Source organism: Meriones unguiculatus, chromosome 8, assembly GCF_030254825.1.
Source record: "Meriones unguiculatus strain TT.TT164.6M chromosome 8, Bangor_MerUng_6.1, whole genome shotgun sequence".
Taxonomy (NCBI): Eukaryota; Metazoa; Chordata; class Mammalia; order Rodentia; family Muridae; genus Meriones; species Meriones unguiculatus.
In genome coordinates this window covers 4,603,080-4,630,278 of record NC_083356.1, presented here as the reverse complement: position 1 = coordinate 4,630,278, position 27,199 = coordinate 4,603,080, and the positions used below count along the sequence as shown (strand labels likewise).

At 42.0% G+C, this 27,199-nt stretch overlaps 1 protein-coding gene across 3 annotated transcripts; it reads right to left on the bottom strand.

Moving 5' to 3' along the window:
* Positions 1 to 1,142: 1,142 nt before the first annotated feature.
* Ccnt1 (cyclin T1) lies at positions 1,143 to 27,195 on the bottom strand. 3 transcript variants are annotated; one of them, XM_060388687.1, is made up of 9 exons: positions 26,910 to 27,184; positions 24,446 to 24,527; positions 18,839 to 18,967; positions 15,179 to 15,239; positions 13,794 to 13,856; positions 11,336 to 11,381; positions 9,495 to 9,658; positions 9,276 to 9,346; positions 1,143 to 7,096 (listed from the first exon to the last, which is right to left on the bottom strand). In XM_060388687.1, the coding sequence occupies exons 1-9, from the start codon at positions 27,068 to 27,070 to the stop codon at positions 5,702 to 5,704; spliced, it is 2,172 nt and encodes a 723-aa protein (XP_060244670.1). In that variant the 5' UTR covers positions 27,071 to 27,184; the 3' UTR covers positions 1,143 to 5,701. The 3 variants fall into 3 exon arrangements, 2 of the variants coding, with proteins under 2 accessions (XP_060244670.1, XP_060244671.1); XR_009593559.1 differs by lacking the exon at positions 9,495 to 9,658 and having other exon boundaries at positions 6,958 to 7,096; positions 26,910 to 27,195; XM_060388688.1 differs by lacking the exons at positions 9,495 to 9,658; positions 13,794 to 13,856; positions 15,179 to 15,239; ... (1 more) ...; positions 24,446 to 24,527; positions 26,910 to 27,184 and having other exon boundaries at positions 11,336 to 11,377.
* Positions 27,196 to 27,199: the final 4 nt, after the last annotated feature.

Genomic DNA, 27,199 nt, shown 5'->3' with positions numbered 1-27,199 from the left:
CCTCCTGACATGCTTTTAAGGCGCAGGCAGAAGCCCAGGCTTGGTTAGTTACTGGCCAGTCTGCTACAGTGACACTGTCCTCTCCTGCCCCTCCTCCACCCCAAAATAAGGGAAACAGAAGGGATGACCAGAACACACTGAATTTTTTCAGTAAGTGTCTTTTCCCCATAGGGCTAGAGAGGTGGCTTAGCCACTAAGAGCACTGGCTGCTCTTCCAGAGGACCTGGGTTAGAGTCCCAGCACTCATATGGCAGCTCACAACTGTGTGTAACTCTTTTCAGGGAGTCTGACACCCTTACAGAGACACACATGCAGGTAAAACAGCAATGCACATGAAACAAAAATAAATCCTTTTTTTAAAGGTCTCTTTTTTTTATTGTATTTTCCTGGGCATGGGGAAGCATAAGTGCAGAGATTAAAGGGTTAGCCAGTGGGAGTCAGTCCTCTCCAACTGACCATGTGAATCCCGGGGATTGTGAGGGTTGGCATTGAAGACCTTTACCCACTGAGCTATCTCACCAGCCCTCCTTTGAAAGTACTACTGTAGCCAAGTTTGAAGCCCTTGTGCACGGAGGCTCTTTTCCTGTGTGTAATCTGTAAGGTCTACCTTATGTAGTATTCAGTTTTCCCATGTTATCCAGAAATGTAACTTTTCTTCAAAACATACTTCTGCCAGGCATGGCAGTAGTACATGGCAGCAATCTATCTCGTCACTGAAGAGCTTGGATGTAGCAAGAGGATGCAATCTGAGGCCAGCTGGACTACATAGTGCAACAGTCTTGAAGAAAAACATACTGTCCACCAAAGAATGGGATGGCTGTCCTAAAGCTTTTCAAAGATTATAGCTTGTATCTTGGTGCTTGCTAAGAGTGGTTAAGTACTGCTGTCACAGTAAAGCTGTATCTCTTTACTCTTCCAGGTACTCATGTGAGGGTATAGCGCGAAAACTTCCCCTCTGCCTACAACAAACTTTGTACTACCAAGTTCACTGTTAGAGTTAAATCCTAACTCGTCCCAATGGACTCAATATCCACAGGACATTGTGATAGGAACACAATACTATTAAAATTAAAGCAAAGTGGTAATGATTCAACGAAATAATAAAGACTAAGGACATGGCACAGAGAAACAACAATCAGGTGTTTATCGTTTAACGTTTATTGATGGGATGGATAAATACAGATTGAGAAACATACTTGACAGCAAGGTATCAAACTGATAGCCAGACTATAAAATGTATACAACATCCTTCTTTAAAATTTTTTTTTGAGTTTTTGAAGTTTTTTACAAAGAGCCCTTATGATAACGGTCACTTACATCCTGTCGTCATTCACCTAACAGCAGTAGAGATCCCAGGAGTAGCAGCACCCAGAACTGAGGTGCCCCGCGGAGAACAGAGGCAACAGCAGAACAATATGCTGAGCAGTACAAAAAATCAGACGAAAACAAAGAAGAGAAACAACTCACCACAAAATTGTACCTGAGTGACAAAAACCGGTAAAGTGTAACTTCGCTTTTTCATTTTTTCTTTTTGCTCTTTGGTCTGATAAGAAAATGGACAGTTTTATGTGTGGAAAGTCAGGTAATACAGGTCAGTTTCCAGTTCAGATCCCTAAATACATCTACATGAGCCTGCTGCACTGTTTTCTTCAGGTTCACAGGCCAGACAGCCCTTCTGGCTTTACAAGTGATTTCAGTAAGGTCATCAGCTAATCACCTCTCTGCACTGTCCACTAGCATTTCCAGATTACCTGATGGCAGACACACTTGCTCTGGCTTCAGTGAACATGCTGTCAAGCATCCCTCTCCACAGCTCACATGGCAACACAAAGCCCAGGAGTTTCTCCTCACACAAACAGGAATCCACACTCGAAGGAACAGCGCAGACACTGATCTTTATTAAACATTCATTGCCCTCCTCTTTCCATTGCCAAGTTCATATTAAAAACTTTAGAAATACTAAAACGGAGAGCTCACCCACTTGGAAAACAATTCTGAATTAGACCACTCCATCAACTAAGAGTACAGTACCATTAATCTTTCAAACTTACACCCACTGAGGGATGAGAAATAAATGACAGTGTGGTACAACAAGAGTGTTTCCTAAACCATCAAGGCCAAGACCCTTGGGGAGGTGTGCAAGTGGCTGAACACTCAGTGGGATGGTGGAGAGCTATTTCTCACTGCCTGGTGGCTTGCATAGACTGCTTCAATTCTCCCAAACTGAGAGAATAAAATAGGCATTCCAATCTCAAGATGTTTCTCCCTTTCCTAGCATGAGTATCAAAATAACTCACCAACAAAAGAAAAAAATCTTTAAAAAAATAAATCAGTTCCCAAAATAATGGAAACGCACATATTTAGATTCCAACCATACTAGGATAGATAGGACCCTCCAATTGCCTTTATCTAGAAGCAAGTGTGAAAGGTTATAAGGAATTAGGCTGCAAAGGCTTCAGGAAACCCAGCAGTGATCTTACCATGATTGTTTCAATACTCAAATCTACTGCTGTTTGCAATTGGAGATTTTTTCATTTTTCTATCACCACTGGTGAACCTAATAATATAGAAATATGTGGGATACACTAAACGAAAACACTAGAGTCATTTACAAGAAAGAAAAGATGCTGAGTCTCAGATACAAAAACACAATGATTCATGAATAAGAAAAGTAGACTAATACTTAGGTATTTTCTAAACCCAAAAGGCCTAACTGGATACTTCAGAAGCCACAGTGGCTTTAGGTTAATGATTCACCAGAGTTTAGCCAACAACACAGGTATATGATTAAAAGCCCTAAAGACAATCCACAGGTATTTATTTCTGCCAACACAAAAGTCAAACAATTTTAGGAATGAGATTTACAGAAGTTTAGGCTCCAAGCCTGCTTACCACTGTCATTTATTCTTGACAGTTTAGAGTAAAAGTAAAAGACAAAAAGCCATGTTTACAAGGCTGATTTTAAATATACAAATACTACTTCTCACCCTTTGAAGGTATGAAGGTAGGAGAGACAGACATGGCTTAGAAGCCTTATTTATACAGAAATTGGACAAGATGCATGCTAGCCAGCAGGTGTATCTGCTAACCCAAAAATAATGTAGCAGTTCATGCAGAGCCCATAAGGAAGGCCCAGGGCCTATGCACAGACCTAAAAGCAGACGCAGCAGATAGCTATAGACAGTACCAGAAGGAACTAATATAGCAAAGTCTCTAAACTAACCAAATTCACTGTTGATCTACGTACAAAGACCAGACTACAGCACGGAGGAGCTCTTTAGGCTCTAGGAAGCAGTTTTTTTCTAGTCTACTACTGACAGTTCTGAGAAACTTAACTACAGTATTACTATGAAGAACTGCTATGAGAGCAAATAAGACAGCCTTTGTAGTAAGGGAGTGCATGTGATTAGAAAATATGTGACATTAATGAGAGTAATTAAAAGAACAGCCATTTTCCCAAATCAAATCGCCAATTCCACACACAGACACAGATGCAAACTAAATGGCACATTCCCTTTTGGGAAGGTCAGGATGGAAAACAAAATCTCAACAAATACTAAGCCTAAATTTAGTAATCGTGATGACACATCTATCTTGCACACACAGGAAATACCAAGGAGAAATAAAATGTCACTTTAAAAGTTGCATACCAAGAAAAATCACTGGTTTATAGATCAGCAAGGAGCTCCTTTTTTTGCACAGCAACACAGGCACTCCAGACAGTTCAAACATGCAGATTAAGAACCACAAAGTCACCCAAAGATAAATTCCTTCCTCTACAGTCTTTCCTCTATTGCCAGTACATCAATAGTAACTGCCTCAGTGTTTTGCTTAGTCTTGTTCTTGGCAAGCAGCACCCATACAACTTCTGTTTCCCTATGACTTTTCAATGAAAAGAACCTGACTTCTCCCTAAAGACTACTTGGCATGACAGAAGCTTCATTAAAACGAGACTAATTCTTTTTATAGCACCATGTTTTCCATAGCAAAAACAAAAAACAAAACAAACAAACAAACAAAACCCACACACACGTGTGTGCATATATATACATATGCATATGTATATTTTTTTTCACGCAATGAACCAAAGAATAGCAATGATCTGTGGCTAGGTAGCATTCTTAGTTTACACAGCCTGGCATAGAATTTTCATCTGGCCAGTATTTCTTCAAAGATCTCCTTCATCAAAACTCTTCATTCCTTGTATCTAGAATAATCAAGCCATAACAGGAGATCCCTGATCCACTTTTTTAAAAGGACTATGAAGAATCTCTGCCTAGAATCAAAAGCCACCCAAAAGAAACCATCTAAACACAACAGCGTCTGTTGGCTAGGCCTGCTCACTCATTACACCAATGCTGTTAAATTCAAACTCATCTCTGAAGTCATAGAGGCTGCAGGTGCAAGTATGCAGTTGTTTCCCATTAGATATACAGATAAAAAGCAAAGTCTTACATTCATAATGTAACTTAAATACAAAAGCTTCAGAACCCCAAATCACAATTTCATTGTCTTTAGTATCATTAACTCCCTGGCTTCTCCCAAACCTATTCTCACATATGGTCTGGTCTTTGTCAAACAGCAGGCAAAGCACAGCCTTCCTCCCTTCAGAGACCTGGGTCTTCCCAAAGTCCAACCTGAAAAGGCCCAATTCTGCAGGGCAGAAGCTGGCCTTGCTCTACAGCTTCCTCCTCCATCCACCTCCATTCTGCATAGAAAACACAAAAAAGAGTTTAAAATGAAGTTTCCAAAATGGTGCTAGAGTCAGGTCATTGGCTACACTTGTCCAAACTAAAACCTAGAAGGCTACTACTCAGCTACAACATAAACGTGATGCGGGATGGGGATGATTTACGACGTCAATACACGCCTCTGTGTTTTCAAGGCCGACTGCTCTCTAGTAGAATGCCGAGATGTGAAAATGGCTAAGAGTGGGAGAAAAGAAGATAACATGATTTTAAACACACACACACACACACACACACACACACACACACACGCACACACACGCACGCACGCACACGCACACACACGCGCGGTCTCAATACTTCAAGTGGCCTGAGCCTATTTCACTCTTGGCCAAAAGCCTCCCTCCCACCCTCCCTGCACACACTCCCACCCTCCAACCCCTACCCTCATCGGTCATTGCTGTGCTCCTCATAAACACAGCAAATACCTTTCCCTTCCCGATTATATAAAAAAACTAAACAGATAACTTACTTTCTTTAAATTATTTTTAAAAGTCTCTTAAAGATTTGACGTTTAAATACTTCCTCTCTTCTGATATGTTAAACACCAAAAGACTCCACAACTGCTTAATTATACCCTCCACATTTCAGTTCTGGCAAGAAGAGGGAAGATAGCTACTCCAACCAACCTACTCAGGATGAGGAGAGGCCGAGAACAGACAAAGTGTTCTTAATCCTTCACAGCTTCAACATTAATCTTACCTCTGACACCAGTACAAGCTATAATAAAATAGATGTATGAGGCAGCAGATATAATAACCGAGGCCCTCCACCACCCTCCCACCTGTCTCAATAGCAATTTATTCCTTAGTCCAAGGGTGACATATTTCATAAGGGATGTAATTTTCGTAGTCCAGTATCAGTAGTCAAAACAAAAAAACAGAAAGGTGTTTTTTGTTTAAGTTTTTGCCTCTTTTTTTTTTTTCTTTTTTTTTCTTTTTTTTTTTTTTTTTTCACTTAGGAAGAGGTGGAAGAGGTGGAGGTGGTTCTGACGGGAGGGGTGGTGGTCGAGGTTTGTCTGTATTGCCAGATCTGGAGATGCCACCAGCTCTCGGATTCATATATTCACCATAAGAATGGACAAATTCAAACGCAGGGGGCTGAGTGGGCTGAACACCTTGGGCACTGAGCAGGGAGTGGAGCATATTCACAGTATCTTGATAATCTATTGACTGAGTTGTGTTGTGACCATTAGCCCCAGGAGGGCCTTTATCCAGTTTCATATGAGGAACTCGAGTTTTACAGCTAGGCTGTGAGAAGGGCAAGCCACTTGTATCTGAGCTATGCCCAGGCAACTGGGTCATTGTAGGAAGAGGAGGAAAGGGAAAATTCAAGGAAGAAGATTTAGTACTCTTGGCAATCTTGGCTGGATGATCAAACACTGCAGCCCCCGGCTCCTCCGGGGGACCCCTTTTCCGAGCAGAGCTCGAAGAAGACAAAGTACTGGACAAGCTGTAGCTTTTGTGTGCTAAGGTGCTTGTCTGGCTGCTGTGTTTGGGATCACCTGGGCGCTTATTCACAGTCCCGACCGGCAGCTGTAAGTGAGAGTGCTTATGTGGGTGGTGGTTGTGATGGTGGTGATGATTAGATGGGTGAGTCCTGTGCTTCTCTCTGTGCTCCCGGCTCTTGGCAACACTGTCGTCTACAGAATTGTGCTTATCACCTGCAGAGTGCACTTTAATGCGCATTTTTATCTCCTCTGGTTTCGAAGAGGCTGCTTTATCTCCACTAGCCACTGGGAGTCTCATTTTCAGAGCTGATTTGTCAGCCTTTTCCAGAAAAGAACGTTCAGGGTTTTCTGAGCCCTCAATGGGCATTTTCAGAATAACTGAAGAATGGCTGTCATGAGACAGGAGGTTCTGGGCAGCATATGCGTATTGTGACTTCACATTGGCCTCCATATTCTCCAGCTGCCTCTTCTGAGCAGCCAGCTCTTCGGCGTGCTTTGCACGGTATTCCTTAAGTGAAACTTTAGCTGATGGCACGCTCTTGCTAGTCTGCTTCTGGGAAACAAATGCATTTGAACCATCATGTTGCAAGGAATGCTCACTAAGTGCCAAGTTCTCACTAGTCCGATGCCCCTGAGAAGACTCTGCTTTAAAAGGAGGCTGGGAAGACAGCCATCGCTCGCCTTGTAACATCTCCACACTCGCTAGACTGCTGGATGACTCTTCAGACCCAGGAAGGGAAGGCACTGCACTTGTGGTAGACGTAGTTGACATGCTCATTAAGCCAGCAATAGTTGTGTCTGAAGAGCTCTGAGAAATCATATTGAGGATTGTCTGTTCTGACGTGTTTTCATCTGCTCCTCGGTCATCTGGTTTGGTTTTCATGGCAGCCTGGTAAGCCTAGAATGAAGCAAATCCAAGCAACTTACTAAGTGCCAGTATGCTGAAACAACAACCAAGAAGAACTTTTTGAAGGCTTTTTGTTCGTTGTGTGTCCTGGAGATGAGGGTTTTGTTTTTGTTTAGAGACAGGGTCTATGTAGGCCCTGGTTGGTCTGGAACTCCCTATAGAAACCAGGCAAGTCTCAAACTCACACATTATCTGTCTCTACTTCTACCTTAGACTAAAAGCATGCACCATCACACCAGAAAAAGGCAATTCTTAAATATGCATTGTAACTACTTATGACTATAGTTGTTAGCTTTTAGCTAAATTCTAGATAATTTGGTGAGGTTTGATATGAAAACTAAAAAGAAGTCCATTTCTAACCATAAGCAAACATTATCTACAATTCACTAGACTCAGGAAAATTAGTCTAGACTAGTAAGAAATGAGGGAAGTAGGGAAGTTTCCAGACATGGTGATCATGCTTGTAATCCCAGGACTTAAAAGGTAGAGGCAAAGGCAAGAGGATCAGGAGTCCAAGGCCAGCTTCTTTAACAGCAAAACTCAAGGCCAGCTGGAGCTACATACATGAGACCTTGTTTCAAAAGGTAAGGGGAAGGCTTTATTCCTTATATTTTTTTTGGGAGGGGGGGATGCTAGTGATTGAGTACAGAGCCTGTGCATGCAGAGTATTTATTCTACCACTGAGCTGTACCCCAAGTTCATCTATCTGATGCTGTAGGAAAAGGAAATGACTCTATTATTCCTAAGACTAAAAATATCTGGATTACAACTCTAGACTGCAACCCATATAAAAAGAAAACCTTGACCAAAAAATTAATTAATGAAAAAAAGCTGGGCTGTTGGTGCACACCTTTAATCCCAACACTTGGGAGGCAGAGGCAGGCAGATCTCTGAGTTTGAGGCCAGCCTGGTCTTCCAGGGCAGCCAGGGCTACACAGAGAGACCCTGTATTGAAAAACCAAAAAGGAAAAAGAGAAAAGGAAAACCCTGGACTGAAGAGATGGCTCAGCAATTAAGAGAACTTGCTGCTCTTGCAGAGGACCTGAATTCAGTTCTGAGCACCGTTAGCAGCTCAGAAGCCACCTGTAACTCCAATTCCAGAGAATGTGACAACCTCTTCTGGCCTCCACAGGCACTGCAATCACATAATTGCAGGCAAACACTACTCCTCACCCCTCCCCACCAGGTCTCACTATATGCAGCCCCAGCTAGTCTGAAGTGCGGAGATCTGCTTGTCTCTGTCTCCCAAGTGCTGGTATTAAAGGTGTACAGCACCATGCCCAACTGTAATGATAAATCTTTTTAAAAGGAAGAAAGGAAGGGAGGGATGGAAGAAGAAAAACAGAGAAGAAAACATTTTTTAAGTAGCTAATATCAAAGATGAAAACTACACACAACCCTTCTAATTCCATACATACCTTTCCCCTCTACTAGAAGTCAATGCTATAGAGAAAATGCACAATCAGAGGTGAGATGACAGCCCAGTGAGTAAAGGGCTTGCCTTGCAAGCTTAAGGAGCTGAGATCAGGTCCTCAGAACACATGTGAAAGCCCAGTGCAGCGGCATTTACCTGTGGCTCCAGAGTGAGGTGGGTAGAGGGAGGAGGCGGAAAGACCTCTCCCATGGCTGATTCCCCTTCCTCCTCTCACTCTTCTTACCCTGGCTGGCAGAAAGTCCAGCCCTATTCTTTCGCCTGCTGGCGACTGACTGTAAGCTGCTTTACTGACATACCAGGAGACAGTTAGAAAGCAGTGTTTATACAACACTGAGACAGGAGATACTCAGAAAAAGCACTGCAGCCAGATATGGTGGATGGGGGGTGTACAGAATCAGCATTTGAATTACACAATAACCTTAGGCCGACAACCTCTGGCTTCCATATGTATGCTCACAGCCATGTACTCCTACATGTGAATGCGTATGTGCAAACTAACGAAATAAATAAAACACTCAACCAATGCCACTGACCAAGAATCACACAAAAAGCACTACAAAACACAAAGCAGTCTTCTGTCTCCACAGACTGAAATCTTAGCTCGTATCCATGCTATAAAGTCACAATTACTGTTAAGTAAGAAAAGGGAAATTCTAAACCTACAGCACACATCCAATTCTGGTGTAATGACTGACTGGTGCAGTTAAAAGAAAGAGTAGTTTGTCTAATTCTTACCCTCCAATTCCGAATGCGTTTCAACCTGCTGGGAGTTTTCTCCAGAATCTGTAGAAATTCATGTGTCAGTTCTACAAATGAAACATTCACAAAATGTTCAGAGACAAGAAGGTAATGAACCAACAATAACCTCAACTAACTCACTGTTTTTAAGTCACGTTTGGCCAGATATGTGACAAATCAGAAGTGCGTTTCAAGGTCCCTTGCGCTAAAACTTACCATCTAAAAGTTCCAAGGTCACGGTGGCGTCAACATACTCCCACCAGTGCTTCCCGTCAGTTGAGACTGGGATCTCCCAGTTGGACCACTTGCAAGCCAGATGGATGCAGACACAGGCCACCACAGGAGGTGTGTACTGCAGGCTAAATGTGGTCAAATGCAGGCTGACGTCAAAGGGAAGGAAACAGAGAGTATCATGAGCCCTCAGTTCTCAACCCTAAATTAAAACTCTCCATTATTTAAAAAAACAAAAACAAAAACAAAAAGCACAGGAGAGTGAGAAGGGCAAGAAATATGTGCTCTGATTCAGCATTCAATATGATTTTTCTTCTTTCCTTTTAAAGATTTACTTCCAACTATGTGTACATGTCTGTGTGGAAGCAAACGCACTTGTGTGAAAGAGTTCAGGTAGCAGAGCTGTCAGACCTCCCAGAGCTGGAGCTACGGAGGTGGTGCGCCAGCCCACAATGCATGCAAGGAACTGAATGCAGGAAGACTATATGAGCTGCCTTTAACCTCTGACTCCTCTCTAGCACCTCAGGATGATTTTCTATTAAAATACTGCTCAGGTTAATTATTCTAAATTTCCTATGATCATATAGTCTATACATTGACTAGTGACCAGAAAACAAAAACAAAAAAAAAATAATAATAATAATAAAGGAAAAAGAAGCAGGCAGCCAACCATGGTGAGGCCTGCCTTTAATCCCAGCAATTGAGAGGCACAGGCTGGCAGATCTGTGAGTTTGAGGCCGTCCTGTTCTTCACAGCAAATTCGAAGACTGCCAGAGTTATTTAGTGAGACGTTGTCTCAAACCAAAACCAAACAAACCAAAGAGCCAACACAGCAGCAGATGCCTATAATTCCAACACAAGGGAAGTGAGACCCTGTTTCAAAAAAAAAAAAAAAAGAAAAAGAAAAAGAAAATGGATCTCTCAAGTACAAACATAGCTGATTGGTTTTTACAAGATTTTGTTTTTTCAGACAGGTCTCATTCTTTTGCTGGCCTCAAACTCACAGCAACCCTACCTCCCAATCACCACAATGCCTGACTCTTCAAAAAGTGTTCACTTCTCCTCCTCCCGTGTGTGTGTGTGTGGCTGGCTGCCCGACTGCCTGTGTTTGTAAGGTGAGGTCTCACATAGTACAGAATGGCATGAACTTGCTGTCTTCCAGAGGATGACCTCGAACTAATTCTCCTGCCTCTGCATCCTGAGTGCTGGGATCACAGCAGTGGGCCACCACTTTGTATGCAAAGCGGAGAATTAAACTCAGGAGTTGGGCATGCTGGGAAAGTGCTCTAGAAACTGAGTTACACTACAGCCTCTTCGTCAGCTTACTAAAACTGAACTTCTTGCATTGATGACTGAAAGAGTTTCAGTTTCTCTACACAAACAATATGGGAATCAGACATGAGAACAAGTAAGTCACTTAGCAGAACAACTTATGTGTTGATAATTTAAAATATATATATTGCAAATCCTTATAGACTAAGTGCCCATTACTTGGACAAAGAAGAAAATCAACAACCCCCAAAATTACATGAATTTTCAGAATTACCCTCTGGACATTTTATAGAAAAGTTAATAAAGAATTAGATATGCTAAATAAATATAAAACCCTAGCAAATTAAAAGATATAAAGTAAATGCACGGGACAAAGAGTGTGCAGAAAAATCATCATTTGCTAGAGCATGGTCTACAGTACATTACATTAAAGATCATTTCATGATCTTCTGGCTCTAGTTCACTGAGTGATCCCAAAAACTCCTCAAAAGGTGACCTCAGCCCAACCAAATTCCAAACCCAAAAACAGAAGAGAAAAAAATTAAAATATAAACCTGTTGGTTGCCATGAAGTAAGATGTCTGTGCTAAATCCTTGCTTGCTAACAAAAACAAAGAAAAAGAAGTCATTAGTTCCATTCTTTCTCAACAAATACTTAGCAAACATGTATCATTTATAAGATACTGCAGATAGTGATAAATTGGGCAGAAATAATGCCTGGTTGTCTTGTGTTTACATCCTCAGGGTGAAGTGAGATGTGGGCAATTGAATACAGAACTTTTCAGACTAAACACATGTTCCACTACTGATTGCTAATCTTTTTTGTTTGTTTTTTTCCCCAAGACAGGGTTTCTCTGTATAGCCCTGGCTGTCCTGGACTCACTTTATAGACCAGGCTGGCATCGAACTCACAGAGATCTGCCTGCTTCTGCCTCCCTGAGTGCTGGGTTTTATAGGTGTCTGATTTTTAATCTTAATAGTTAAGATAGCTGCTTCCAGATTTAGGGACTCAAGCCTTATCCTGAATGCCAGTTATTGGGGGTACTTGTTTAAAATGTAATTCCTTGAGTCAATGTTTAGGGAAGGACAGAGATTCTGATTCAATAGATTACTAAGAAACAGGAAGCTAAGAGAGGAACCAATGGGACTGGGCCTCAAAATCAGAATCCAGAAGGCCTTGATATATTTGGAGAAAGGAACTTTCATTATTAAAAAGAACAAATTTCAACTGAGGAGACTGTGATTAATCCCTTAAACATCAAATAACACCTGTTTCACACACTACAATGAAAAATAAAACATTCCATATTCCCTCCAAAAATCACAATCAAACAAAATAGCCAATTTATAACTTTAGAACATAGGTTGTCTTTTCTATGTAAGCATATATGCATGTCTCCTCAGCCCTAGTCTTGCTAACGCAAACCCTTTAACACTTTTACTCACAGAACTGGGGCAGCTGGGATGTGATAGACCTCTCGCCACCAGCACTGACAACCTGAGCTCAGTCACCAAGATTGTAGAAGAGAACCGACTTCCAAAATGTTAGCCTCTGGCCTTCTCCACATATGCCAAGTGGCACAGGAAAATCACCCCACATACCCCTCCCCACACATAGTAAATGAGTTTATTTGAGGAAACTGGGAACTTTTTTGAAATTTCAACTTTCATAAAACATTATTAAAGTAAAAATAAAGCTAGTTATCAACTCAGCATGTAAAGCTATAAAAGGCATCCATATGCACAGGCTATCCAGACTTTTTTTTTTTTTTTAAATTTCATTTCAGTTCTCAAAATAAAACTCAGGGCTAAACATGCATTAAACAAATGGTCTACCACTGAGCACTCACGATCCCACATACCCCTGCATTTGCTATTTGTGTTATTGGCTAGGTCGCACTGTGGAGCACAGGCTTGCCTTGAAATCACAGGCTAACTTAGAATTTGCAATCATCTTCCAGCCTCAGCCTCCCAAGTACTGGGAATGTGGGTATGTGGCGCCACATTGGCACCCAGAGATAACTGGCGCATTTAAATAAGAGGAACCCTTAAGGGTCAGGGATGTAACTCAATAGTAGAGCACTTGCTCAACATACAAGGCCTTAGGCTTAACTTCTATATCAAAAACAAAACGTGCTTTTCACAAATATACCCAGGAAAGACAACCATACACAAAACAAATAAATAAATAAAATTTTAAAGTCCTACCCCATGGATTATCAGTAATAAAAGTAAATTCAAATGAATTCCATATCATCATTGGGGTCTCCTTTAATTAGACATGAACTAAAATAAAACCACTGCTTTAAAAATAAACTGTACTTATATACAAGTATACATATGAGATGGGCATAGCATATGTAGAAGTCAGAGGACAAATTTTGGACATCAGTTCTCTCCTCCCACTGTGGGATCCAGAGTCCAAACTCAGGTCATCAGGCTTGTGAGGCAAGTGATTTTACCTACTGGGCCAAAACCAACCAACTTGCAAGATTTTCTGAAAACAATGCCTTAGATACATGTGACTCACAGACTTGTCCAAATCTGCTCCTACACTTTGACAGGAATTAACTCTCTTAACTTCTCTTCTTGTTGGCTCCCAGGCCCTCCTGATGGGGAACCACAGCAAGAGCAGCCAGGAAACAGAGGGACATGACTGCGCACCGCTGCTCTGCCTGCCCACTGAGAAGCCCTAGAGCCACGGCAGGAAGTGGAGCCACCCACCACCACCAACCGAGGCTCTTCCCGCCTCAATTAGGATCATCAAAACACTCCCCCACTGGAAAACCCAGGGTCTGTCTCCCAAGCAATTCTGTCAAAATGACAATGGCGACCTCACTGTCTTGTTTGGGGAAAAAAAAAAAAAAGAGCATCTAAAATAGTTCCCAATAGGTCAGAACCAAGTGGTTGACTCCAGCCAAGCAGGTCACTCAGTCCAAATCTGGGACCAAGCAGCTGTGCTGTGAGCCAAGCCCAGGCCTCAAATAACTAAGCAATTCATGCAGCTACTTACCCCGAACAAGCTGGGTGCACTTTACCACATGTGTATGTGGGTGATCAATTGTTAGTTCAAACCCTTTAAAAAAAAAAAAAAATTGGTTAAGATGCTAAAAACATTCATTTTATATCTCTTTTATCTGAATTGTTCATGGCCTGTTTATTTTTCTCTCCCAAAAACACTGTGCAGAGAGACCGAGAGACTCAAACTATTCATCACATTCTTCTCTGAGATTACTATCTCCAAGAGCTATCAAGGGCACCAGTAAGACCCAAAGACCACTTAAGAAGCAAAACCTCTAAATGCAGTCTTTTCAGGTGGCTAGAGAGATGGCTCCGTGGGTTATAGCATGTGTTGCAGAGGGCTGAGTTTAACTCCCAGCACCCACAAGGTGGTTCACTATAATTCTAATTCACTTTCTTCTGACCTCTGTGGGCACCAAGCACACACATGGTGCACAGACATACATGCAGACAAAACACTTATACACACAAAATAATGTTTTAATTTTTCCTATTTATTTATTTATTCATTCATTCATTCATTCATTCATTCATTTGGGGGGGTGGGCAGGGTTTCTCTCTATAGCCTTGGCTGTCCTGGACCAGACCAGGCTGGCCTTGAACTCAGAGCTCCACCTGCCTCTGCCTCCCTGAGTATTGGGATTATAGGTACATGCTACCTCAACCAGCTTGTTTTAATCCTTTTTAAACAAAAGGATATAGCATAAGGTTGAAAGAAGCAGTCACACAAATAATGACGCCTTCTAAAGCTTAATCGTTTTCACTTGGGGAAGAAAAGATTAGGAAGAGATGGTACCCTGTAGCCCAGGCTAGCCTCAAACTGAATTTCTGATCCTCCTTCCTCCAGCTCCTGCTCTCCAAATGTACCACACCCAATCTGTGAGGAGCTGAGGACCTAGATATCAAATCTAGGGTTTACAAATGCTAAGCATTCTATTAACTGAGCTATCCTCATCCCTTTACAGCTTAACCTTGAAAAGAAAAAGGGTGACAGGACCTTACTCTACAGCTGAGGCTGGCTGCAGCTCTTGGCAATCCTTCTGCCTATGTCAGCAAAAAACTAGATCAGAGATCTTAGAATTCATTCCTCTCACCTCACCTTGTTCCTTTCATCAGCTCCATTATGATGTGTACTGGTTGTTTGATCCAATTTCAAAAGGTCATTACAAAATATACTAGAAAAAATAAAATCCCAACTAATGGCTGCATCAAGGATCACCATGTACCTAACACTGTGAAACAGGCCACGGTTAAACTACTATTACAACAAACGCTCCTAATTCTTTCAAAAGATTTTCTCCTGGTCTCACAAATTTTAACATGAAATCACTATATCCCATACCTAATTTTTCATGCTCTTAAGGAAAATTAACTTACCTAAGGTCTGCAAAATTATGCTCTCTAAAATCACCAGATCTTGAACTTGTTGTAGGTAGGCCTAAGGGAGAGAAAACAGAAGTTACCTCCCACAAAAGAATGAACAATTTTAAAAACAGAACAATGAACGGTGCAAACGGAAGCCCCTGAGAGATGGCTCTGCAGTTAATAGCACTTGCTGTTCTTGCAGAGGACCTAGGTTTGGTTCCCAGCACCCACATGGCAGCTCACAGCCACCTGTAACCCCAGCTCCACAAAACGCAACACCCTCTTCTGGCCTTCATAGTCACTATATACATGCGGTGTACTTACATGTAGGAAAACACTCACACACATAAAATTTCTAAAACCTCAAAAGTAGCCAGGCAGTGCACACACCTGTAATCCTAGCACTCAGAGACAAAGGCAATCGTATCTCTATGAGTTCAAGACCAGCCTGGTCTACAAAGCAAGTCCAGGACAGCCAAGGCTACAGAGAAACCCTGTCTCCAAACAAAACAAAAAATTAAAAGAGGGGTGGTATGGAAGACAAGAGGTAGGGTCGGAACTGGAAAATAATCTTTATCTCTATCCCTTTCCGGCCACGAAACAGCACAATCTTATTTATTTTCAGACTGATACTTTAAATCTTAGGTCAGATGATTCAGACATGAGAAATTAATGATACATCTTTTTAAAAAAAAATCATATGTTATCTGCAGACCTTTTAGCAGCACTGTAAGCATCTAACTGGCAAATGTCTGACACACACTAAATCTCTCTTTTGAGCTGACTAGATCTCTAAAAATAAGTACAAGAAGAGTTCAAAGGGGCTAGTCATGGCGGTGCACGCCTTTAGTGCTGCACTTGGGAGACAGGCAAGTGAGGCGGACACCCGTGCGTCTACGGCCAGCCTGCACAGACAGGGTTCCATGCCAGCCAGAGCTATACAGTGAGACCTTGTCTCAAAGCAAAAAACAACAACAACAAACAAAACACCCTCTTAAAAAAACAGAAACACCACCAGAAAATAAAGGTAGGGGATTTTTAAAATGTTTTCTCAAAGCCAGCCCAAATAGGCAAATTTTTAGTCCTAGCACTCAGAAGGCAGAGGCAGGTGGGGATCTCTGAGTTCAAGCACAGCCAGGGCTATGTAGAGAGACAATGTTTCCAAACAAAAGTTCTCTCAGATTTCTGTCAACTAAAACTACAGCCATCAGCCACATATGGCTGGCTGAAACAGTGCTAGTGAAAATTAAAACATAATTGTCAAATGAAAGCTAAATTTAACATTTTTACATTTGTTAACGGTACATGGGAAAAAACACGTGCACACTTCAGCCTGTATGTGCAGGTTAGAGGACAACTTACAGGAGTCGGTTCTCTCTCCACGTGGGTCCAGGTATCAATCTTTGGTTGTCAGCCCTGGCAGCAAGTACCCTGCCCAGTGAGCCAGCTTGCTAGCCGTACACTGAGCTTTAAAGAGTTAATTAAATCAAGGCCAGGACCTCATATAGCTAGTGAAGTGCTCTACCACTGAAGAAGACCTCATTTTAAGGATTCTAATAAAGTTTAATAAAATAATTTTTTTTTCAAATTTTACAAATATGGCTCTTATATTTCTGTTGGAAAGAACTGGTCTTTAAGAAGATGAAATGTGGGTAAGGCATCAAGAGACCATACTGGGCTCTAGAGATGGCTCAGCAGTTAAAAACACTACCTGTTTTCCCAGAAGACCCAGATTTAACTTCCCAGCTCCACATGGTGGCTCCCAACTGTCTGTAATTCAGGTCTGGGAATCTGAGTCACACATCTATGCGCACACACATGATAAAAGCTTGCTGGGCAGGGCGGTGCACACCTTTACTCCTGGCACTCTGGAGCGAGGCAGGCAGACCACTGCTGAGTTTGAGGACAGCCTGCTCTATACAATGAGTTGTTTGCTCAGGTGTTTCATCAGTGATAAAAGGTAGCTACCAGGGCTTGCTTCAGTAGTACATACACTAAAATTTGGATACAGAAAATTTCTAAAAATGAAAGAAAAATACACACACAAATCCATACACCTTTTTCATAATGCATGATTCACACACCCAAAAGAGACTTAAATAACTTAAAAAATTCCTGGTAACAGCAATCTACAATTTCCCCTCAATTATAAGTGTTAGAATTCTCAGCATTTCCAATCACTGACCCCTTTGTTTGTTTTGGGACAGGGTTTCTCTGTATAACTCCCCTGGCTGTCCTGGAGCTCACTCTGTAGACCAGACTGGCCTAGAACTCAGAGATCCACCTGCCTCTGCCTCCCAAGTGCTGGGATTAAAGGCGTGAGCCACCACGGCCTGAGAGGGTCACACCCTGACCACTACTGCTTAGCTATGCACACCTCTGTCTTTTAATAGTTAAGAGCACATGTTGCTCTTGCAGAAGATCAGAGTTCAACTCTAACACTCACACTCATCAGCTCACTACCTACACCTTCAGCTTCAGGGGAATCCAAGCAAGACCTCTGGCCTCCAAGGACACTTACATTCACATATAAACATATTTAATTAAATACATAATACATCATTTTTTTTAAAAACAATAAAGAAAACCAAAAGTGTCACCCTTCTTTACAAAAGCCAAAGACTATGAGTGTGGCTTTTCTTTTTTTTTTTTTTTAAAGACACAGGCTCTCACCATGCAGCCCTGGCTGCTCTAAGACTCACAAGACTCACTATATATAGACCAGGTTGGCCTCAGAGATCCACCTGCCTCTGCTTCCTGAGTGAAAAGATTAAAGGTGTACACAACCACATCCATCTTGGGGGAGTGACTTTGCAATAGAATGTGTGCCTAGAATTTTCTGAGGTCTCAGACTCAATACCTAAACACACAGCAAGGAAGCACGGAAGAAGAAGACAAAAGAAATGCACACACACAGGACAGTAAAGTATCTATGAACACTATACTCAAGAGCATTCTCACAGGAGAGAAGAGAAACTTCAATGTGAAAAGATTTTTAATAAGAGTTTGGACCCTGTCTCGAAAAAATATGTAAATAATTTGAACTCTTTAACAATTATCATAACACTTCTTGGTCTTTTTGGTGGAGTCAAATGTAATAATAAATACATAAATTTTGTTATCTCTAGGCATGTGCTCCTTTTCAAATGATAAAGTTAAGTCAGGCAGTGACCCTTTCTCAGACTTAAAAAATCCCCCCAAAACTTTACCTTTAAGAATGCTTATAGCAAGCAGGGTACGGTCACGTATGCCTTTAATCCTAGCACTCAGGAGACAGAGGCAGTCAGGATCTCGATGTCAAAGCCAGCCTGGTATGGGTGAGTTCCAGGACATCCAATTAAAAAAAAACATAAAAGAGAAAAGAAGAAGGGGAGGGGAGGAGAGGAGAGGGAAAGGAAAGGAAAAAAAAGAAAGGAAGACACAAACAACATCAATAAAAAGTTGGAAACAGTCAGGTAGTGATGGTAAACATTTTTAATCCCAACACTCAGGGAGTGGAAGGCAGGAGAATCCCTGTGAGTTCAAGGATGGCCTGGTCTTCAGAATGAATGTTAGGACAGACAAGGCTACACAGAGGGGAAAAAATGTAAACACTGAAAAGTTTAGTAGTCCCAGGTTCAAAGTTACAAAATGAAGTTATGATTTTTTTTAAAGGTGTGAATAATCACTTACCTCACTCCTCGTGTCAGGGAGTGACTCCTGCGGATGCAGGCAGGTATGTGCTACTTTGATGACATGTTCCAACTTTTTTGGCTGTTCTTCCACTTTCGCTGCTAGAAACAAGGCTGCTGGAGCCATAGACTTCACAGAGAAAAAAGAAATCACACTTGTTATTTATTTCTAAATGATAATTGACCTAAGAGGAGCTAAATCTCAAATCAAATCTCCACCATAATCTCACAACTCTTATTTATATCACATCGTAACAGCAATCTTCAGCAAACCCTCAGGTACGTGTGGGAGAAGGCTGCAGATGTTAGCTGCTTTCCACTGAAAAGTTTATCACTCATGTTTACCATTTGCTTTGGGTTTTTTTTTCCCCCTTTAGACAGGGTTTCTCTGTGTAGCCTTGGCTGTCCTGGACTCACTTTGTAGACCTCTGGCCTTGAGCTCACAGATCCACCGGCCTCCCTCTCTCCAGGTGCTGGGATTACAGGTGAGTGCCGGCGTGCCCAGCTTTGCTTCAGCGAGGCTTTGCTTTAGCATTTTAGTTGAGATCTGTGTAGCCCAGGCTGGTTTGGCACCCACTATCACACTCTTTACACAACCCACGGCAGCCTCCAACGGTTAACATCCAGCCTGGGATGTCTGACTGTGAGTGTGAGCCACCATGCCAAGGCTCGCTCCTTTTTTTACATGGTAAACTGGAATCCTTTGGATGAGTAAATCGAGAGGCAAACTAGGCTATTGGCAGGGGCTGCTGGGCCAGATCAGGGGGCACTGCTAAAGAGAAAGAACTGATACAAGCACTGTTGAAAACAAGCACTGTTGATGGCGGCCTAATGTTTTGAACATGGAGGGGAAGAAGATGTCAGTGAATTGCAGAATTAAAAAAAAAAAAAAAAAATCGGGCTCAGCACATGACGGGGTGTCCTATGTCCGAAACTCCAGCACACATAATTGCAGCAGCACATCGGTAATATCAGGGTGAAGGGGTAAAATAGGTCGATCCTACGGGCTCAGTGCCCACCCAGTCTAGCCAAAATGGCAGGATTCTGGTTCAGTGAGAGACCTTATTTTCAAAAATACATAAAGTAGAGAGCATAAAGACTTGAGCTCCACCTAACACAGGCAAGCACACAAGCCCATACAGTACACACACTAGCATGCTTCTGTTGGATGTGGTAGACCACACCTGCAATCCCAGCACCCTGGAGACAGAAGGCGTCTCTCTCTGAGTTCAAGGCCAGCCTGGTCTACATGGTGAGTCTCAGATCAGCCACAGTACATAGTATGAGCCTGTCTAAAAGAATAAAATAAAATAAATTCATAAACCAATCTTTAAATAAAGATTACAGGTACTTGGAATGTGGCTCAGTTCCTAGAGTGTTTACCTTTCATTCACAAAGCCCTGGTTCCATGCTCAAGCCACATAAAAAAAAGAGGGGGGGAAAGAAATAGAGATAGTGGTACACCCCTATAATCCCAGCACTGGAATGCAGAAGGAAGAAGATCTGTAAATTTACACAGTGAGTTCAAGGCGGGCCTAGGCTACACATATTTAACCAGGAGGTGGTAGTGCACTCAGGAGTAGAGGTGGAGGATCGGGGTTCAAGGCCAGCCTGGTCTACAGAGTGAGTTCCAGGACAGCCAAGAACCCCCATCAGAAACCCTGTCTAGTAAGTGGTCTGGGGGAACGACAAGACAGAAAATAATTCAAGCCAATATACAAACAGATCTCAGAAACCAACCATAAAAAATGACCCGGCAACTGAAACATTGTAATACTTATTTGCAACACTATTGCCACCTAAGTCACAATTTCCTAGCCTACAGGCTGGCAGCTACAAAGATAACTGCCTAACCTTCCTCGCCCTTCCACTATTCTCAAAAGCTAAACTGGAACCAGTCTAGTTGTCCATTAACAGAGGATGAGCAAAAAAAGAAAGGCACTTGGAGTGTAGCTCAATCGGCAGTGCTTGCCCTGGATTGATCCCAGGCAGCTCTAAGGCCTCCCATGTTGTCTAATGCTAGCTTCAAACTGGCAACCCTCTGCCTCAGTCTCCCCAATACCTAAGATTACAGGTAGTTGCACCCAACCCTAAGAGGCATTTTATAAGTTTAAAGTACAAATTCTATTTAAAAAAAAAAAAAATCACACAGATAATATTTACCAATTGCTTGCTTTGGACAAGAACTCTGAAAATTAATTTAAATCCCACAAACAGATCAGAAATCTGAGGCATATAGTCACTACCACAAGCCACACTGCTGGTGAGCAGATCAGCAAGATTCCAAATGTAGACATGTCTGATCCCAGTATACACGTTTATAACCACTAAACTTTTAAGTCAATAATGAGAGTAAAACATATCCAAATCTGTTACTATTAAAATATGAATCTTTTTTCATTTGGTGTTATGGATTGAACCCAAAACCTCTAACATGCTAAATACACACTGTACCGAGTCACATAGATAGCCCCAAGGATTCTTAAATGTATAAAAGACAACATAATTTTAAAAATATTTTTCAGGTATTTGTATGTGAGGACAGGGTTGTCCAATGGTCTTCATCAATCCCTCTATATCTTCTCTCTTTTATTTTTTAAACAATTTCTTTATAGGCACTGCTTCACACATGTATGTCTGTGTGAAGAGTTACAGAGAGTTTGAGCTGCCAGGTGGGTGCTGGGAATTGAACCCAGGTCCTCCGGAAGAGCAGTCAGTGCTCCTAACCAGTTGCTGAGCCATCTCTTCAGCACCCATCTTTCTGTTTTTAAACAGGGTCTTCCACTGAACCTGGAACTCCAGAACCCCACTAAGCGCTGGCTAGCAAGCCCAAGAGTCCTGTGTGCACCTCCCCAGTGCCGCAATCACACCTATGCACAACATGCCATGATTTTTCAAAGAATTGTTTTTCTATTTTCATATATGTGTGTGCATATATATATAATATATATACACATATATATACATACATACATATATGTGTATATATATTTCATATATATTTTCTATTTTCAGATACGTGCGACCGAATCTGAACCAGCACCTCAACGGGCCCCGCCCACCACAGCCAGCTTTCTTCCCTGGAGTTTGAGGTCTAACCCAGGTCTCCGTGCTTTACTAAGTGACACACCTCCCAGCCCCTTGAGGCTCTGTTGGTCCACGACCAGTTCGGAGGGCCTCCAACTCTTTGGATCCTCCTGCCTTGGTCCTCAAGATCTGAAATTACAGGCGTGCACTACCATCCCTGTCTCCTTGCAGCCACCTAAATTATGAGAAACAGCATGAAGAGACTGTTCCGGAAAGTTGTACAATAGGGGTATGGTGAGACATGACCTTTGCAACAAAAACTGTAAGTACTAGTTCACATACAGAAAGAGGCCTGGGATACTGCCTGTCTGGTCAGGGATTGCTCTACAGGGCACAGGGGATCATTCTGCATTGTTAATTTTTACCTCGTGAATTCATTATATTTGTAATAAATAAATCAAAATTTGCAAGGCAGCTAGCAAGATGTCTCAGCAAAGCTCCTGACGTGCAAATGCTGGAACGTGACAACCCAAGTTTGATCCCCAGAATCCATGGCAAAAGAAGAGAACCTCCATATGTGCACCAAAGCCAAGTGTGAGCTACACTCACATACAAACATGGTGTACATTATATATGTACACACATACATACAAATCCACAAGGACTGGCCTGACAGGCTTAACATGGATGCCATGATGTTTTAAGCCCTCTCAAATCTAATTTTTAACTGATCACAACTAAATTCAACTTATAAAATTAATGTTATAAGAGGATAATATTTTTGATGTGCTAATTCCAGAATATACCTAAAAACCAACACCCTAGAAAAGACCAACTACTTTGCAATCAGGAGACAAAGACAGGTCAATCTCTGTGAGTTCCGGCCAGCTAGGGCCGCATAGTTGAGGCCCTGTCTCAAAACAAGAGACAAATAAAAACAAAGGATATGATATCCAAAAGAACACCTCTATAACGAAATAATTATCAGATCATTTACTCAACCAGCTTAGTGCAGGTACTTTAAAAATAAACAGATAAATGTCTATCTTAACCAAGGTTAACACAAAGGCATAAGAAAACACCATTTAAATAAGAGGGAAATACATGCTAACACAATAATGCAGACTAAACAACTAGATTTAAGATTTTACCCTAGATTTCAAATCTTTTTAATGTACTTACTTTTATTTTTATATACATTGATGTTTGACTGCATGTATGCTATGTGAGGGTGCGGATCCCCTGGAACCAGAGTTACAGACAGTTGGGAGCTGCCATGTGGGTGCTGGGAATTGAACCTGGGTCCTCTGGAAGAGCAGTCAGTGCTCTTAACTGCTGAGCCATCTCTCCAGCCCCCTACATTTCAAATCTTTATTACAATAAAAAAGAAGGCTTGGCAGGCATTGTGCCTCCTGCTCATAATGCCAGTGTTTGAAAATTCAAGCCAGTCAGGACTAAATAATTCAAGCCAGCCATGACTACAGAGTGAGACCCTAAAAAAAAAATAAAGACAGAAGAAAAAGGATAAAAAGAAAAAAAGGGGAAGGCTGAGAGTAGACAGCTTCAAAATTACCAGGACAACGATGGAATTCCTCTTTAATTTCATTCTTCATTCGCTACTTCTGTTTCAGTGCTGTGAGAGCCTCAATAAAGGCTCATTGGAAATATGGAAGCCAACGGCAAGAAAGAGTCAAACTGACTAAATCACCCAAAATTAGGAATACTTTATTATCAATAGATCCCTAGAGTTTCCTGCTCCTCCTAAATCTGACCCTGACGATTTCTTACATTACAGGAATTATATTTAGCTTCATAAAGTTTCTTCTCAGTGTATCAAAACAAAACAACTCAAAATGTATTATCTGGACTGGAGATAGTTTCCTTCCACAGATCCACCTAGGTGGCTCACAGTAGCCTGTAACTCCAGCTCCAGGGAAGCCCAATGCCCTCAGCTAGCCTCTGTGGAAACTTAGACACTTATACCATTCATTAACACAAACACACACAAAAACAAAACTAAATCATTTTAGGAAACACCCTAAATTTGAAACATGCTTCCTCAAAAACTTTAAAAAATAATAGGATATTTGACCCACAAATCCACAATGATCTGTTCAAATTTATCCTTATTACCTTGGGATTTTTAATTAAGTACATACAGACTTACTGCAACTAAAATATCACTATGCATTCACCTCCAGATTAGCAACTGTTAAAACAGACCATTTCAGGTAACAAAACTGAAAACAACATTTATATTTACAACTTTGCCCAAGAAAATAATATCCTTTTATTCCTATTTTCCCCATTTTTAAAAGTCATTTCCCAGGCATTACCACATAATACATCTTTCCCTTCAGCTAACCACTGAATTTTATGAAAGGTTTTACAAAATCTAACATTTGTCTTCTATGGCCATAAAATTATTTACCACTTTGAAAGCTATACTTAAATCAGTTTTTCTCTAAATTTAAAATGACCAGCCCTAACTTCTAAAATTTAAATCCTAGTTCAGAAACAACAACCAATCATAAAATAAGCAGCTAGACTCAAACCCAAAGAGACTCCACACAATACTTACGTATCGATGAAACTGTGTAAATGACTGAATCATGTAGAATCGGTGCATGTATACTATAGCAGTGTTGATGGTCAGTTGTGAGCTGAAGTGCTCAAGTTAAGGTTCAAAACAGACAATATAATCTCCTTTCCCAAAAAAACAAATGGCCAGGCACAGTAAGTGACCCCACATGAAACCAACACTTAACTCTTCAAATCAAATAGCAGACTTGTTTTCCTTCACTAACTAAATTATTAGCTGACAACTGACAACATGTCCTCTACCTAACATGTACTTGTATGAACGCACTGACTGCACAAGTGGCAAGGTGGAAATCAATATGCAATATATATAATCTTATGCTTTTCTGTCATGTCACTTGCCTTCTGCAAAGATGATCCATTAGCTCAGGACAACTTTTTTTTATTACATTTACTTTTGGGAGGAGGTGTGGGGGTCAGAGGGCAATTTGCAGGAGTCAGTTATCTTTCCACCCTATGAGTCTCAGAGATAGAATTCAGAGTATCAGGCTTGGTGACAGTGCCTTCATCTGCTGGGACATCTTGCCTGCTCAAAGATGCCTTCAAAAAGGTTCTTTTTAAGCGTATCAGCATGTGCCTGCACGTACACGCGCCATGTGCATGTCGTGTCCCCAGAGGCCAGAAGAGGGCATGGGCTACCCAAGAACTAGAGTTTCAGATGACTGTCGGCTGCCAGGCAGGTACTGAGAACAGAGGCCTGGTCATTTGCATGAGCAGTATGTGCTCTTGACTGCTCAGCCATCTCTCTAGCCCCACAATAACTTAAGAATATCTACAAGGCCTTCCCTTACTAGCCCCTGGGAATCTATTATCTCTCCCACCTTCAGTAGTTTTCAAGCTCTATTTTCTTTTCTTTTTTGGGGGGTGGGGCGGGGTGGGGTGGGGTGGGGTGGGGCATTTCAAGACAGGATTTTTCTACATATGCTTGGCTGGTCAGAAACTAGCTCTGTAGATCAGGCTGCCATCAAATTCAAAAATCTGCCTGCTTCCCGAGCACTGGAATTAAAGGCAAGTGAAGGAACAAGGGTGTGTACCACCACACCCGGCTTTGATTAGTTCAAGAAATATCACACGACCTCTGACCTACAAAACCTTTGAAGTGTTTGATGGTCAACCACTGAAAGGAAACTCCTGCCATCCTCCAATCCAATCCAGTCTTTGATTTGTAGGTGTCTCCCTCCAAGTCCCAAGGAAAAATTGAATATCTTATTCCCACAGACCTCAGCAACAATCTGTATAAAGATGACAATATGGCAACAATCTTTTAAACACACTTTTAAAAGGTGCCTTAAACATATATAGGAACTTAAGTTTAATTGTGCACTGACTGGATACTTGGGAAAATGAGCCTGATTTCAATAAGAAACTGGCAATAAAGAGATCACCTATTTGAAAGCAACAGACAACCTTCAGATCTAAACATTATAGTACAAACTCAGAATTTTTATAGACCTAAACTCAGAATTTTTTTTTTTTTTTTTTTGAGACAGGGTCTTACCAGGTAGCTTTGGCCTGCCTTTACCTCCCCAGTGCTGGAATCAAAAAGGATTACAACACTGCCTACCCCTTAGCATCACTCTTAAATAAATGCTATATAAGGGGAAGCTGCAACCAGAGGATAAAAGAAAACATGGAAAATGGAAAGAACTTTAAAACGTTTAGTTTTGCCACAAAAGACTATGTTTTCCGAAGGGGGGGGGGGGAATGGGCGGGAGGAATCACTAAACTACATTACCTTTTAAATCTGAAAACTAATGAAGCCTCACTATTGCCCTGAGAAGCAAGGACTTAATACCCTACAAACTGCTTAAAACATAGCAACACTTACACCTCCCTACAAACCAAAGCTGACATCTTTCCTTCCTCTTAAAAGTCTATGAACCTGCTACTAGAACGTCTGAACACCTAGCGTTGTGGTGAACGTCGGTAGAAAAAGGAATTTGACAGGTTAGCCAACTAGTAAGCGAGAGAAAAACGGATTTGGAACCAAACCTGGGGCACTAATTCTAGACCACCAAGTCCTTCGGGTACAGAATTTCCCGAACCCCCCCCCCCCCCTTTTTAATACAGTTTGGGAGGTAGCGTCGGCAGTGAAACCTCTCAAACGTTTCCTTCGCTTACAGAAGAAAGGAGACTCTCAAAAGCCACTAAAACAGGACAGAATCCAGTGGGCAGGGGCTGGGACGGGGCGGCGAAACACAAAGACGGGAAAGGTACGAATTCCCAGCCAGGCTGGTGGCACCGGTGAGCGAGCGGGAAATTGACTCCGCCTCATTTCCCTCGCGCGAACCACTGTTCGGCCAGCGCCATTGTGGGCTCTCCCCACTAGACGTCCAGCTCCTGCCACCACCTTACCCACTCCTGTCCCCGCCGGCGTCCCCAGCCTGGACGCCGAAGCGTGGCCGGCCGCGCTCCAAGGCCGAAGGCCTAGGCCGCAAGGATACACGTTAAGACGTTGTCCCATGTCCTGGAGTAGATTGGCCGCCTGCTGGCGGTAAGAGAGTTCTTTATCTGAGTCCACGCCGAAACGACGCGAAGGGCTATTCTCCAGCTGTTCTCGAGTGAAATACCACCGTTTGTTGTTATTCTTCCTCTCTCCCTCCATAGTGCTTCCACCGAAAGGCAGCGGCGGGGGCTGCGAGCACTTCCCAGCGTCACCTAAGCGGCGACACACATCCGCTGTGCGAGACAACCGCGACGTGACGAACTTCCTCCAGGAGCCGACCACCGGGTT

Excerpts from the sequence above, each read along its gene's own strand:
- Ccnt1 (XM_060388687.1), bottom strand. The coding sequence starts at position 27,070 with ATGGAGGGAGAGAGGAAGAATAACAACAAACGGTGGTATTTCACTCGA. Across the intron at positions 9,659-11,335 it reads TACTTCATGGCAACCAACAG|CCTGCATTTGACCACATTTA; the intron begins GTTTATATTTTA and ends CTTTGACGTCAG. Across the intron at positions 9,347-9,494 it reads GACCTTGGAACTTTTAGATG|AACTGACACATGAATTTCTA; the intron begins GTAAGTTTTAGC and ends TTTCATTTGTAG.